General features: G+C 53.8%; 1 protein-coding gene across 6 annotated transcripts in view; it reads left to right on the forward strand.

The window, feature by feature from the left end:
• The window catches only part of PRKAG2 (protein kinase AMP-activated non-catalytic subunit gamma 2), a 269,685-nt gene that overhangs the window by 77,335 nt on the left and 176,678 nt on the right, over positions 1 to 15,672 (forward strand). For 5 of the 6 annotated variants that reach the window (XM_021078612.1, XM_021078611.1, XM_021078616.1 and 2 more), the window contains exons 2-3: positions 4,884 to 4,955; positions 7,283 to 7,562. In XM_021078612.1, coding sequence (XP_020934271.1) covers positions 4,884 to 4,955; positions 7,283 to 7,562 — 352 coding nt within the window. Of the gene's footprint in view, positions 1 to 4,883; positions 4,956 to 7,282; positions 7,589 to 15,672 lie in introns of all 6 variants that reach the window. The other variant, XM_021078613.1, reaches the window with a different exon arrangement.

The raw sequence follows: 15,672 nt of genomic DNA on the forward strand, positions 1-15,672 counted from the left end.
AGGTGGCAGCCAGCTCTGTGCAGAGGCTGGCACGGTCCCGCAGGGGCCGAAGCGAAGGGGGCAGGGCGGGGCTTGGACAGTTGGCCTTGACCTGACATGTTTGAAGGTTTGAGACACCCTCCAAGCGAAGCGTCCACAGACACGGAGCCGTGTTTTAAAACCATAGCGTCTGCCCAGGCTCTCGCTGAAAGGAGACGGGGTGCAGAGAACCTTAGGCAGTGACACATCCACGGGGCCTGGCCTGGAGCCTGCACAGCTCCTGACTCTGACTCATCCCAAGGATCACCCGTGGGAACCCGGGGGCTCTCCGCCAGGGCTGCCGGCTGAGTCACCACGACGCCTGCGCTGCACAGCAGACCACTCACCTTGGCAGTGGGACCCAAGCCACCCAGGTGATTCTAATGTGCAGCCAGCCTGAGACTCTGGAATCAACCAACCCCGGAGAGGCTGCATGTGGGATCTGTGCAAGCAAGAGCTTGCCAGCCTGTCCACAAGGTGTGGGAGCCATTGCCAAGGCCATGGTGGAATTGGGGGGGGGGTGGTGCTCATGGGAGGGGCCAGAATAATGAGGCCACAGCTTTAGGGATCACTCTTCAAGCAGAAGTTTGCAGATAGCTTGAAACAGGCTCTGTTGAGGGGCTTGGGGGATAGTTAGGAAACCCCCAAGAGCTGGGCTAAGGAGGGTACAGACCTGGAGAGGGGTGGGGAGGGTGGAATGGATTAAAAGAAGGGTTAGGTACACAGACAACTATAAAACGTTGCTAAAAAAAAAAAAAAAAAAAAAAAGAAGACACACATAAGGGAGAGACATCCCATGTGCATGGATTTGTGGACTTAACGTGGTTAAAACGTCACTGCTCCCCAAAGTCATCTCCAAAGTCAAGGAAAGCCCTATCAAAATCCAGTGGCGTTGGTTTTTGGTTTGTTCGTTTGTGTGCAGGTATAGAAAAATCCACCCTAAAATGTGTATGACCTCACAAAGGACCTCGAGGAGCTAAAACAGTCTGGGAGGTGGGGAAGAACAAAGTTAGAGGTCTCACACTTCTTGATCTCAAAGTGTCTTACAAAGCCACAGGAGTCCCATGTGCCTTATGCATCCAGTGTGGTCACTGAAGTGGCTCAGGTTGATGCTGTGGCACCTGTTCAATCCCTGACCCAGGAACTTCCACATGCCTCAGCTCGGCCAAAAAAAAAAAAAAGAAAGAAAAAAAGAAAACCCACAAAAACCTATTACAAAGCTACAGTCCTCAAAACAGTGTGGTACTGGCATAAAGACAGACATAGAGACCAAAAGCATGGAAAGAATCCTGCCATATGTATTTTTGACAGAAGTGCCAAGATTGTTCCACTAGAGAAAGATACTCTTTTCAGTGCATGGTGTTGGGGAAATTGGATATCGACACGTGAAAGAATAAAGTTGGGTCCTTACCTTATTACACCAGAGGCAAAAATTACAGTAGTTCCCCTTATCTATGGGGGATGTGTTCCAAGACCCCCAGTGGACGCCTAAAACCGTGGATAGTACTGAACCCCTATGTAGACTTTGCTTTTTCCTATACATACATACCTATGAGGAAGCCTCATTTATAAAGTAGGCACAGTAAGGGAATATCCAAATTGCTGGCGTTGCTCCTCTTGCACTTGGGGCCATTATTAAGTCAAATAAGAATGGCTTGACCACAAGCACGGTGCTCGTGCAGCAGCTGAACTGATAACAGAGATGGCTGCTAAGTGACTGCATGTATACAGCGTGGGTCTGCTGGGCAAAGGGGTGAGGCACGTCCCAGGTGGGCCAGAGTGGGACGGCTCAAGATTTCATCAAGTTACTCAGAATGGCATGAAATTTAAAACTTATGAATTGCTTATTTCTGGAATTTTCCATGAAATATTTTTGGACCCCAGATGACCACAAGTAACTGAAACCTTGGCAAGCAAAACTACTGATAAGTGGGGAACTACTGTAATTCAAAGTGGGTCAAAGACTTACATATAAGAAGTCAACTATAAAACTCTTAAAGAAGACATGAGTAAAAAGCTTTATGACATTAGACTTGGCAATGACTTCTCAGATAGGACATCAAAACACAGGCAACAGAGTAGAAGTAGGTAAATTGGGCTACATCCAAATTCAAAATTTCTGTGCACCAGAGGACACAATCAACAGAGTGAAAGGGCAACCTACAGAATGGGGAACATATTTACAAATTGTATACCTGATAAAAAGTTAATATCCAGATTATATAAAGAATTCCTAGCAATTCAGCAACAAATAACCTGGTTAAAAAAAGAACTCAGAGGGAGTTCTTGCTGTGATGTTGCCGGTTTAAGATCTGGCATTGTCTCTGGCAGCTCAGGTTGCTGTGGAGGCACAGGTTCAATCCCTGGCCTGGCACAGGGGGTTAAGGATCCAGCATTGCTGCAGCTGTGGCATAGGTGGCAGCGATGGCTTGGGTTTGATCCCTGCCCTGGAGCTTCCATATGCTGCAGGTGCTGCCAAAAAAAGAAAAAGAAAAAAAAAGAAGGGCAGAGGACTTCTTGAATGGATATTTTTCCAGAGAAGATAAACAGCCAACAAGCAGGTGAAAAGATGCTCAACATTAGTGATCGTTAGGGAAACGCAGATCAAAACCTCAGCGAGGTACCATCTCACGCCCGTTAGGATGACTACCGTAAAAACAAAAACTAAAAGAAAAAAGCAAGTCTTGGTGAAGATGTGGAGAAATTGGAACCCTTATGCACTACTGGGATGTACAATGAGGCAGTTGCTATGGAAACAGGATGCTAGTTCCTTAAAAATATTGAAAATTGGAGTTCCCATTGTGGCTCAGTGGGTTAGTGTGTGTGAGGATGCAGGTTCAATCCTGGGCCTTGCTCAGTGGATTAAGGCTCCAGTATTGCTACAAGTGGTGTAGGTCACAGATGCAACTCAGGTCCTGCATGACTATGGCTGTGGCGTAGGTTGGCAGCTGCAGCTCCGATTCAGCCCCTGGCCTGGGAACCTCCATATGGTACAGGTGCAGTCATACAAAGAGAAAAAATATATTAAAAATAGAATTACTCTCTGGTCCAGAAATTCCACATTTATATCCCCAGAAGAACTGAAAGCAGGGTTTCGGAGAGATTTATAACCCTATTGTATTCGTTTGCTAGGGCTGCCATAACAAACTATCACAGACTGGGCAGCTTAAACAATGGAAATGTTTTTTTCCCTCACAATGCCGGAGGCTGGGAGTCCAAGGTCAAGGTGTTGGCAGGGTGAGTTTCTTCTGAGACCTCCATCCTTGGCTCACAGATGCTGCCTTGTCTCTGTGTCTTTGTAAGGTCTTCCCCTGTCAGCGCCCTGCTCTCTTCCCACCAGGACACCAGTTCTAGCGGATTGAAGTCATTTTGGAGGGCCCACCCACACGGCCTCTCCCAAGACCCTCTCTGCAAATACAATCCCATTCTGAAGTACTGCAGGGTGCTTTTTTTTTTTTTTTTCTTTTTACAGCCGCACCGGCAGCATATGAAGTTCCCAGACTAGGGGTCGATTTGGAGCTAGAGCTACTGGCTGACACCACAGCCACAGCAATGCCAGATCTGAACCACCTCTGCGACCTATGCTGCAGCTCGTGGCAACGCCAGATCCTTAACCCACCGAATGAGGCCAGGGATCAAACCCATAACTTCATGGATATTAGTCAGGTTCTCAACCTGCTAAGCCACAACGGGCACTCCACTGGGGTGGTTGTAACTTCCAACCTATGAATTTTTAGGGGGACACCGTTCGACCTGTAACACCCGTGTTCATTGCAGCTTTATTCACAAGAGCCAAGAGGCGGAAGTAACCCAATGCCTCTTGATGGATGAATAGTGAAACAACATGTGGTATCCATACATTATTCAGCCTTTAAAAGGAAGGACATCCTGACACAAGCTACAGCACAGGCAGACTTGGGGACATTATACTCAGTGAAATAAGCCAGTGACAAAAAGGTGAATACCGTATGATTCCACTTACACGCGGTCTCAAGAATCGAGCCGTTTATAGAGACAGAAGGTAGAATGGCGGGGGTGGGGGGGGTGCCAGGGGCTGGGGAGGGTCTGGGGCATCATTGTCGAATGAGGGTAGAGTTTCACTTTGCAAATTGGAGATGCCCCCCCTCGGGGGGGGGGGGTTGGTTATGTAAATGTGCTTCACGCCCCTGAAGTGTCCCTGTGGAGTGGTTACAGTGGCAAAGCTTGGGTGATGTGTATTTCACCACAGTTAAAAAAGGGAGAAGGGGCGATTGGGGCGCGGGCCAGTTCTTGCAGTGGAGGGCCACCCGCTGGGGGCTCTGCCTGGGGCGTGGGTGTCCCCCGGGCAAGACCCAGGAGGCAGGGGAGCTCGGAGGGTGACACTTGACTTTGTGTTAGAGCTTGTAGGGAACTACTGCCCCGAGGCCATTTCTCTGGGCCACAGTGTCATCAGGCTTCGCTGACCACTGTCCCCGTCGCCAGCCCCCCACGGCCCCGTCTCCTTCCTGGGGCCACACCCGTCTTGGCTGGGTTCCTGTCGTGAGATGAGGTTGCGCCCATCGCCCCCAGAGCGTGCCGTGCGTTTGATCCTCTCTCTTGCTCCCCACGACTTCCCTCGCTCGCTCTCCCTACCCACCTGGGGTCCCTGCGTGGCAGGAGGTGGCGGCTTTGCATCCTGGAAGGGGAGGTGGGGTGGTCAGGCTCTCGGAGGGGGGCCAGCACGTCCCCACCCCCTCGTTTTACTTGGTGGCCCTCCGCGCCCCTCCCTGTGAGTAATTTTCCAGGCGGACTCAGGAAGGGGTTTAGAGCCACATGCGGCCCCACATGAGGCCAGGTGGGCACCTGAGGGCCAAGGTTATGGACCCCATGCTCTGTTTCCGTCCTAGGACCTGAGTTCCTTTGCCATGCCGCTCCTGGATGGAGACCTGGAGAGTTCAGAAAAGCATTCTTCTCGCAAGGTAAGGCCACCGTCCTCACGGCTTGTCACAGCTCACCTGAGATGCTACTGAGGCAGCACTCCCTCGGTGCAACCCCCAAACCCATTCCCACCTGTATGTCCACCTGTGCTCCCCCTGATGCTCTCATCTGTACATCCACTGCTCCCACCTGTGCTCTTACCTATGCTCCCCTCTGCTGCTGCTGTGCTCTCACCTGTGCTCCCACCTGTATATCCACTGCTCCCACCTGTGCCCTCACCTGTGCTCCCACCTACATGTCTATGCACCTGTGTTCCCATCTGTACATCCACTGCTGCCACCTGTGCTCCCACCTCTACATCTGCTGCTCCCACCTGTGCTCTCACCTGCATGTCCACATGTGCTCCCACCTTCTCCCCACGGGCCCCCTTTCCTTCTGCCCCGTTCTGCCCCCGCCCTCTCCACCCTCAGCCCATCCAATGTCCTTCTCTCCCTTTTGTCTTTTCCACTGTCCTGTCCTCTCTTTAGCCCACAGTCTTTCCTCTCACGATGGTCAGTTTTTTCTCTGCAAGGAAGCCAACAGGTTGGGGTGACCAGGTTGGGGCGTGGAGGGCTGGCCAGATAGTATGAGCACCTACTGTGTGCCAGGCGCTTCCCCGCTAGTCCATTCTATCTCTTCGAGGCCCTGCAAGTTAGCCTAGTGTCCCCATCGCATAGATGAGGACACTGATGCTGAAGTCCCGCCCCACTGCCAGAAACCATGTGCGGATTGAAACCACGCTGGGAGTTTGAAGTCCCTGCTGTGGGGTCACCTCCATCCCGGGCCTGCTGTTCCCCCGCCCCACCCCACGTCCACACGCACACGCCACCCACTGCTTCAGAAGCTTCTCTGTGGTAATTATTCTTAGGATTTGCAAACGCTTTAGAAAGGTTGAATCCCACGGGTGGGTGGATAGTGACTGAACCCAATGCTCCAGAGACAGAATCTAAATGCTTTTTGTATCGAAGCCTTGCAAAAACTTGACCTTCTGCCTAAGGAGGAGAGCTGGAGTTACAGGGCTCTGGTAGAGCTCGGCCAGCCTGTCTCAGAAGCCCCCTGGGCGAGGGGATTTGCATGGAGCCAGCTTCTGTGCCTCCACACCCCTGCCACGGGCACCCCCACCCCTGCAGTGGCCACACTGGGTCCAGGGTCCCTGATGCGGCTCTCCTGCCAGGCATCACTTCTCGGCTCATGGCGCCCTCTAGTGGTGGGAAAGCTCACAGGGTCCTGGGCCCCGCAGGCGCCCACGTGGACACACAGGGGCGCCTCTGGATCTGTGCTTTCGCCACCTGCTCAGCGCCCCCGAGGTCCCAGCCGTGTGGAGCCCAGGCCCTCCTGCCAGGCCTCGTCCTTGCCCCAGAGCCCAGTGGACAAGTTGCTTTTCTTTCCTGCCACAGAGCTGGGAGGCCCTGAGGCCCTTGGGCTCCTGAGCTGCAGGGTTACCGATAAGACGACAGCAGTTTAACATACAGAGTGTGGGTCCTGCCTGTGCATCGGATCTGGGCCGCTGCCCCTTCAGACGGCCCTGAGCAGCGGGCACTCAGACGGGAGTATCACCTCCCACTCCCACCAGCAGGACACATTCCAGATTCCTTGAGCCCCCGAGCTGTGGGCCTTGGCTTACATACAGAGTCCAGTAATTTTTCAGACCACAGTCACAATTTCACGTCATCACCGGAGTGAGCCTCAGAGGTGTTCGGCCTCAACTTTCTCCCCGACCTCTGCCAGCAGCCCCAGTCCTTCCAAAGCCAGAGCAGCGGGGGATGAAAACCTCATCCCTTCCCCACCAGGGCACCTGAGGATGGAGCCCCAGGCTGCCTGCCTTTCAGATCATAGAGACTTGTGTGTGTGTGTGTGTGTGTTTCCAGCCACATCTGCAGCATATAGAAGTTCCCAGGCCAGGAGTTGAATTGGAGCTGCAGCTGCCGGCCTCCGTGTCAGCCACAGCAACGCGGGATCCGAGCTGCGACTTTGACCTACACCACAGCTCATGGCAACACTGGATCCTTAAGCCACTGGGTGGGGCCAGGGATCGAACCCACGTCCTTGTGGATACTAGTCGCGTTCATTACCGCTGAGCCGCGATGGGAACTCCAGATTGTAGAGACTTATGTTCCCCCCCTTTGAAGGGGGCGGGAGAATGTGATTCCAGTGCAGTCAGACCTCGAGAGGGACAAACACGCAGTCCCGAGACGTGAAAGCCTCGAGCCTGAGCCGCACAGAGGATAAGGGGGGGAGTTGCAGGGTGTCGTGGACCAGCAGCTCGGCGGTGGGGGACAGCGGGGGGCAGGCAGGCTAGTGACCTCCCCTGTCTGTCTGTCTCCTGCAGGTGGACAGCCCCTTCAGCTCGGGCAGCCCCTCCAAGGGCTTCTTCTCCAGAGGCCCCCAGCCCCGGCCCTCCAGCCCCGTGTCTGCTCCCGTGAGGCCCAAGACCAGCCCCGGCTCCCCCAAAACCGTGTTCCCGTTCTCCTACCAGGAGTCCCCGCCGCGCTCCCCGCGCCGCATGAGCTTCAGCGGGATCTTCCGCTCCTCGTCCAAAGAATCCTCCCCCAGCTCCAACCCGTCCACCTCGCCCGGGGGCATCAAGCTCTTCTCCCGCTCCAGAAAAAGTAAGACATTGATGCTATTGTTTCAGGTGGGTGCAGGGCTTCCGGGGACCTTCTCAGCGCCACTCGGCTGCAGTGCCACCTGCGGGGGCACCCAGGCTGATCGGGTGACAGTCCGTGATGGGGGGAGGGCTTTGCGCCTGTGTCTGTCCCCCAAGAACAGACGGATCTCCAGAATATCACTTGCCACCGGGCGCTTTCTTCCTGCACGAATCCACCCGGTCTGGTGGGTATGGCGCGGCTGGTGGGGTTGGCATCCCGATACTCACCGGATGGCGTGTGAGGACAGCCACGCGGAGCGCCGGCCTCCAGCCTCCTCTGGAAAACAGTAGCGGGGTGCAGCTGAGGTTGAGTCCGGGGCCTGGTAGGGCTTGGGGCCTGGTGTTTGGGGGACTTGAGTGTACCCATGTCTGGCAGATTCTGGCTTTCCGTTTGAGGCCAGGGTAGCTGGGGTTGATTGGTTAGAGAAATGTGTGTTTAAGAGAGAGTGCTTTAGGCTCACGAGGATTTGTGATCCAAGGCTAAAACTATTCCCAGTCCAGCACTGTCAGTGGTGATTGGAAGCAGGCGAGGCCACCGGAAGGCGGGCGGAGTGGCTTTTCTCCTTTGCCGTGTCTTAGGGAAGCTCCCTCTTCCTGTGACTCTTGCTGGTGACACAGAAAGTTCCTATCCAGGAAGACAGCGATTTGGAAGACAGACTTGCTCTTAGGTGTCAGGGCTGGAGCGGGCCTCCTTCCTCGCCAGGCTGCGTTTGCAGCAAGACCTGTAGGCTGGAGCCGTCCTGAGCTTCAAGGCCAGCCCCGAGCTCCATTCCAGCCGCCGTGACTTGTCAGGAAAGGGTGGGCAACTGTTTTATTTTCTTAGTGCTTTGGGGTGTTGATCGTAGCACCCCTCAAGTCATCCCTGCCCCCACGACCAAACCTCCGCCCAAGCACCTAAAGGTCACATGACACGGTAGACAGGACAGGTGGCGCGCTGTGGGGAAGCATAAATATGAAGCCAGCTGGGGAGAAACAGTCTAGCACCCATGTCCGCACGCCCTGAGTTGCCTTGACCAGGATCGAAATTCTCAAACATTCCATCAAGCACCACCTCCAGGAGGAGGGGACGGCAGGCCAGACCTCCAGCAGGTGTCCTGGTTCTCCAGAGGTGGCGTCGTGCCTGCGTTGGTTACAATGGAGCTAGGTTGTGTTAATTCCTGGGGCAGCTATCGCAAAGTCCCCCAACTGGGTGGCTTAAACAACAGACGGTTCCAGCGGCCAGAAACCCAAATCAGGAAGTCAGCAGGGGAGTTCCTGCTGTGGCGCAGTGGGGGTTAAAAATCCAACTGCAATGGCTCAGGTCTCTGTGGAGGTGTAGGTTTGATCCCCTGCCTGGTGCAATGGGTTAAAGGATCCGGCGTTGCTGCAGCTGCAGCTTGGATTCAATCCGTGGCTTGGAAACATCCATATGCTGTAAATTCAGCCATAAGATTTTTTTAAAAAAGAAACAAAGAGGCCAGGGCCCCTCTGAAGGGTCTGGGCAGGAGCTGTTCCATGTCTTTGTCTCAGCTTCTGGTGTTGCCAGCAGTCCCTGGCATCCTTGGCTCCTGTCTGTGCTCCATCTGCGGGGTGGCCTTCTCTCCCCGTGAGTCCGTGTCTGTGTGCTTCTTGTCCTTTCCTTCTAAGGACAATGGCCACATTGGGTCAAGGCCCGCCCTGCTCCAGGACCTCCTCTTAATTCATTATTCCCACAATGACTCCGTTTCCAAATAAGGTCACAGTCTGGAAGGACGTGAATCTGGGGGGGGACATGACCCCACCCAGGACACAGGTTATGTAGGAGAAGCCAGAACCTGCGCTCGTGTTCTGGGGGAGGGGAAGCCTTGCGGGTGCTGGGGGGTCATGCTGTTAAGACTGGGCATTTCCGAAGGTGGAAAGGACCAGCCAAGGGATGGTGGGATGGTGGGATGCTGGGGCCTGGCAGGTGGGATGCTGCAGGTGCGATGCTGGGGTCTGGCAGGCAGGACGTTCAGCTCCCTGGAAGCAGGAGTCGGTGCTGCCCTTTTCCGTTCAGTGTCATCCAGGGCCATTCAGCGTGCTTGGCCAGAGAGCACCCAGCTGCAAAAGTGCGTCTCTTAAGAGGCTGTGTGGGAAGTGTGGCTTGTTGGGGCTCTTCTCCAGCGCCTGGCTGTAGCCAGGGTGCAGGTGGGCTGTGGAGTGGTGCGGGCTGCTCGGAAAAACACGCACTGATGAGGTTTGGTGGGTGCTTGGCTTCTCCAGAGAAGCTCTCTGGGAGGGGGTGTTCCGACCAGGACAGGTCCAGACCCAGGACCGCGGCCTGTGCTGTTGGCCTTGAACCGTCCTGGTCCAGGCAGAGCCCTGCTTCATGGGGAGGAACTTCAGTCGTGCCTGGTGTGGGGCTGGCGTCGGGGGGCGTACCGTCTATCTGCTCTTCCTCCTGCCCGATTCTACTCCTGAGTCAAGGTGCCTGGACTATAGACCACTCCCACTGCCCCAGAAGTGGTTTCACAAAATTGAGCCGGAAGGTAACGCCATCAGCCTTATGGAGGGTCTTGGTAAGAAGCATCGCAGGCAGAGTTCCCGTTGTGGCACAGAGGAAACGAATCCCACTAGGAACCATGAGGTTGCGGGTTCGATCCCTGGGCTTACCCATTAGGTTAAGGATCTGGCGTTGCCGTGAGCTGTGGTGTGAGTCACAGATGCAGCTTGGATCCTGCATTGCTGTGGCTGTGGTGTAGGCTGGCAGCTACAGCTCCTCCAATTTGACCCCTAGCCTGGGAACCTCCATATGCCGGGGGTACAGCCCTAAAAAGCAAAAAAAAAAAAAAAAAAAAAAAGAAGCCTCGCAGGAAACCCGCAGTCTCCACTTGAAGGATGTCCTGAGGACACGGATCCTTACACGAGACCCCTGGGAGAAACTTCCTGTCTCGGTACCAAGAATCGCTGTGCTTCTGAGCAGCTGGACTGCTCTGCCTGTAACGGTCATCAGTCGTGTTCCCTGTCTGCCTTGCCTGCTGGAAATCTGAGACCCACACTTGCACAGGAGGCCTTAAGGGGTGCATTTCTAGCCTGACTTCTGACTCCATCCTTTGGTCCCCCTCCCCACTTTTTTTTTCTGTCTTTTTAGGGCTGCTCCTGTGGCATATGGAGGTTCCCAGGCTAGGGGTTGAATTGGAGCTGTAGCCACTGGCCTACACCACAGCCACAGCAATACCAGAACAGAGCCACATCTGTGACCTACACCACAGCTCACGGCAATAGCACATCCTTAACCCACTGAGCAAGGCCAGGGATTGAACCCGCGTCCTCATGGATACTAGTTGGGTTCGTTTCCACTGTGCCACGAGGGGAACTCCCCCACTTAAAAAAAAAAAAAAAAAAAAAGCAAGGGAGTTTAGTGGCAGGATTTGGGTGCATTTGTAGCATTCAAAGAAGAACTGAATGCTCAGGCCTCAGAAAGGGAAGGACCCAGGCTGGTTCTGGGGGTCTCGGCAGCAGGAAGTCATGGATCTTTCTGTGAGATCCAGAGAATGCCTAGTCTTTGGGTCTCAACCCTTGCCATCTCACACTTCTCGTTGCAGGATAGCTGATAAGCCCGTTTAGGGTCCCTGAGCCAATCAGTTACTGGGGGGCTGGGAGGCGGGGTCTGGCAGCGAGAGCAGAGTAACCAAGAACCAGAAGTGGGCAGAAGTCCTTGGAGAGAGGAGGCCCAGTCCGGAGGCCCCCGTCACACTTACCTGTCCGCTGCCCTGCACGTGTGTGCACACACGGCCTCCCACTTTTGCAAAGACACCTCATCAAACCCCATCCCTATGCCACCTTATGCACAGTGGTAAGTGTGCCTGAGGCTTGCCCGGGGGAGGCCCCCCAGCATCGGGTCCAGGCATCACAAATGAGGCTGGCGGCGCTGTGCACGGAGTCCTCCATCCCCACGAAACGAAATGCCCATTTCTTCTCCAGTTCTGTCTGCACCCGGTCCCATCCTGTGACGCATGGCCTGTGTGATGACACAGCATTTAAAGGTGCGGCCAATTCCCCAGGTGACACTCAAGCTTGGTAAACGCTAGTATCAATGATTAAGGGAAAGAGAGAGAGATGACTACAAACAATGGTGCTCCCAATTTCTTTTCTTTTCTTTTTTCTTTTTAGGGCCACACTCACAGCACATGGAATTTCCCAGGCCAGGGGTTGAATCAGAGCTGCAGCTGCCGGTTGACACCACAGCCACAGCAATGCGGGGATCCAAGCCGCATCTGCAACCTACACCACAGCTCACAGCAACGCCAGATCCTGAGCCCACTGAGCGAGGCCAGGAATCGAACTCACAACCTCTATGGATACTTGTCGGGTTCATTACCGCTGAGCCGCAATGGGAACTCCAGTGCTCCTAATTTTAAGGGGAAATAAAAGAAGAGGAGACAGTTCAATCTTTGGACATTTCCAGAACAAGAAGGGAATACAGCTGAGGCTCTATCTGTCTGGTCTCAGAAGCTATGTCTGGGCTCAGGACCGGCAAGTCCCTAGGCTGCCTGGTGCCCTTTGCTGGGAAGAGAAGCAGCCCTTGGTCCTGGAAGGACCCTCCCTCCTAGAGGGCGGCCTGGCGCCCTCCTGCAGAGGCTGCCAGTTTCTCCTGTGATCTCCCCGCCCAGCAGCGAGTTGATCTAAGACCTGCCTTGGGGTCTCCGGAGTCCTCCTCCTCCTCCTCCCAGGCCCGCAGTCAGTAGCAAACCTACTTACTTGCCTCGAATGGCCAGGGTCGCCCCCAACCAAAGCAAGAACCCACTTTTCTGCCTCTTCCTCTCATACCGTGGCCAGCACTGCAGCCCGTCACGCCGTGTAGATTGGCCAGTCACGCCCTGGTCTCTTTCACCTATGGCTGTTTTCACACCCTAACAACAGCCTCCAGCTGTTGCTTGGGAGCCCACAAGGCTCACAAAGTCAGAAATGTTTACACCTTGTCCACCTCCTCCAAGAAGCCTTATGTGGCCATGGGGCGGTAGAAGCTTCCAGAAAATGGCAAATCTTACCCTCAAAAGATTTTCTGACAGCTTGGTTGAGGTTGATTTAGCCTCTGGAGAGGAGGAAGGGTGAGCACACATCAGCATGTTCGTGAACTGTCAATAATAGGAGAAAAGCCTTTTTTAAAAGCAAAAGCAGTCTTGCACAGTCAGCAAGGCAGGACCTCAAAAAGGACTGCATTTCCTGATACTCAGCTTTGCTCCCTCATCACTGGCACTGATTGTCAGTGTCTACTGCGCACATTCTAAATGCACTGTCCGTGAGTGTTGCTTTTTTTCACCCCATGCATATTTATTTTATTTATATGCTTGTAATACTCTGCGAATGCATTATGTACATCATAAAGCATGGACCAAAAAATTAGAATTAATTTAGTTTAAACATTTAAAGGAAGAGAGCAAAATAAATGGAAATAAGAGTTGCCCCGCTTTCCACATCCAGTGGTTCATTTTGCACACGCCCTGGGCGGCAGACATCCCAACTTGGAGACGGATATTCTAGGCACCCATCTCTAGGGACCACCTCCCCGGTGAGCGGTCAGGAAAAGTAAGAGTCTCAAGAATAAGAGCTGTAGCTCCTTTCCTTTGTTGGCTTCCTCTGTCTTCGGTTGGCCAAAACCTAAAATCGTTTCCACATCAGACAGTTCATTTTAATGGAACTTACAGCCAACATGCAAAGTCAAGGACGGATCTTACAGTGACACAGAAGCCACGTCTGGCCTCAGACATCCGTGGGGCCCAGCTGAGAAAGCTCTGTGGGTGGAATGCCTCTTAAGCAGGACACAGAAGAAGGGAACAGCAGAGGAAGGCAAGAGGGAAGTTCCGGATGGACCAGAAGATCGCAAGCTGCGGGGAGGAGGATGCGCGGAGATGGAGAGAAGCCTTTCTGGGCTGAGGAGAGACTGAGCACCAAGACCGAGCCCTGATGAGGGGGACAATCCCCGAGCCGTGGGATCATGGGGGACAACCCATGTTATTACCTTTTCAAAAGACACCCTTGGAGTTCCCGTCGTGGCGCAGTGGAAACAAATCCGACTAGGAACCATCAAGTTGCGGGTTCGATCCCTGGCCTCGCTCAGTGGGCTCGGCATCTGGTGTTGCCATGAGCTGTGGTGTCGGTCGAAGATGCAGCTCGGATCCCGCGTTGCTGTGGCTCTGGCGTAGGCCGGCAGCGACAGCTCCGATTCGACCCCTAGCCTGGGAACCTCCATATGCCGTGAGTGCGGCCCTAAAAAGACAAAAGACAAAAATTTTAAAATAAAGAAGTAGATAAATAGACATGCTTTATTTGGGGGGGGGAATTTTTTTTTTAACTCAATGAATTTTATTTTTTATTTTATTTTTTTAATATATATATATTTTTTTCCCACTGTACAGCAAGGGGGTCAGGTTATCCTTACATGTATACATTACAATTACATTTTTCCCCCACCCTTTCTCAATGAATTTTATTACATGTATAATTGTACAGTGATCATCGCAACCCAGTTTTATAGCATTTCCCTCCCAAACCCCCAGTCCATCTCCCCACCCCCTCAACCTGTCTCCTTTGGAAAGTGTAAGTTTTTCAAAGGCTGTGAGTCAGTGTCTGTTCTGCAAAGAAGGTCGTTGTGTCCTTTTTTTAGATCCCATGTGTGAGCGAGAGCATATGACGTTGGTGTCTCACTGTCTAACTTCACTTAGCGTGACACTTTCTAGCTCCGTCCATGTTGCTGCAAAGGCCACTGTTTCTTTCCTTTAAAAGACGCACTTAGACCCACCACGGTGATAACGCCCAACTCTTCCGGTCTCTGGAAACGGAATAGAACCAAAATGATCGCCGGTGCGGGTGGATCTTAGGGCTGCTTGTGTGGTGAGTGAGAAAGGCCTGTGTGGAAATGAGGCCAGCATCCTGGTCCGAGCCGTGGTAGAAAGAAAGAAGGATGGAAAAAGAATGAACAGGAGTTCCTGTCATGGCTCAGTGGTTAACAAATCCGACTAGGAACCATGAGGTTGCGGGTTCGATCCCTGGCCTCACTCAGTGGGCTAAGGATCTGGTGTTGCCGTGAGCTGTGGTGTAGGTCGCAGATGCAACTCGGATCCCTCGTGGCTGTGGCTCTGGTGTAGGCCGGTGGCTACAGCTCCAATTAGACCCCTAGCCTGGGAACCTCCATATGCCACAGATGGGGGTCAAGAAATGGCAAAAAGACAAAAAAAAAAAAAAAAAGAATGAGTGGCGCATAGAAAGAGGAGGGAAAAGAAGGACATGAACCAGAGAAGGACAGCACCCGAGCCTCCTGCGTTCTTGCCCCTCACAGGCGTGTCCAGTGAGAGGCGCTACTGACTCTGATACCTCGAGCCGGACAGCTCCTTGCCCGGGGCTCTCCGAAGCCTCTCCTTTAGGGCCTTTCTCAGCTTGGGGCTGCTCTGCACCAGGATGCTGGAGTGGAGACACATGCCCGTGTAAGTCACCACTTCCCAGGCCCAGCGCCAGCGGTTCTGGGAGGCCACGCTGTTCCGAATCACGACAATCAGGAACAGAAAATACGACGTGTGGAAGACGAGGAAGAAGGCCAGCGACTTCAGGGCCATGGTGTGAGCCTGGGTGCTGGCATCACGCAGGCCAGCACTGCGGTCCCTCATCTGGCCCAGGTGCCGCTGCAGCGAGAACATGAGCAGGAGGGTGGACGCCAGGAACAGGAGGAACGGGACGCACCACAGGAGAACGACCCGAGCCAGAAAAAAGTACCAAGAGCTGCTCTGCCACCTGTCGGCCAGGGTGTCGTTGCCATGGGAACGCCGGGCGGGCCTCAGCTGCGCTGCATGCTCGGCGGTGAACGCGACGGTGCTCACGCCAGACAGGAGCAGGGAGCCCAGCAGCATCCTGGGCACCGAGCAGGAAACCCTCCACTTCAGCCAGAGGAAGGCGGGGTGGGAGAAGAAGGCGATCTTCATGCAGTAGAACACAGCGAGCCAGGCGGTCAGCCAGAAGGTGAGGGTGTTGAGGAAGTCCCAGGGGGTGTTGAAATATATTTTGAAAGAGAGCCCAAAGAAGGTCAAGAGGTTGTTCAGCAGCGCCATCCCGTGCAGGCAGAACCGCGAGGCGGCCAGGCC

The sequence above is a fragment of the Sus scrofa genome, chromosome 18, assembly GCF_000003025.6.
Source record: "Sus scrofa isolate TJ Tabasco breed Duroc chromosome 18, Sscrofa11.1, whole genome shotgun sequence".
Classification (NCBI taxonomy): Eukaryota; Metazoa; Chordata; class Mammalia; order Artiodactyla; family Suidae; genus Sus; species Sus scrofa.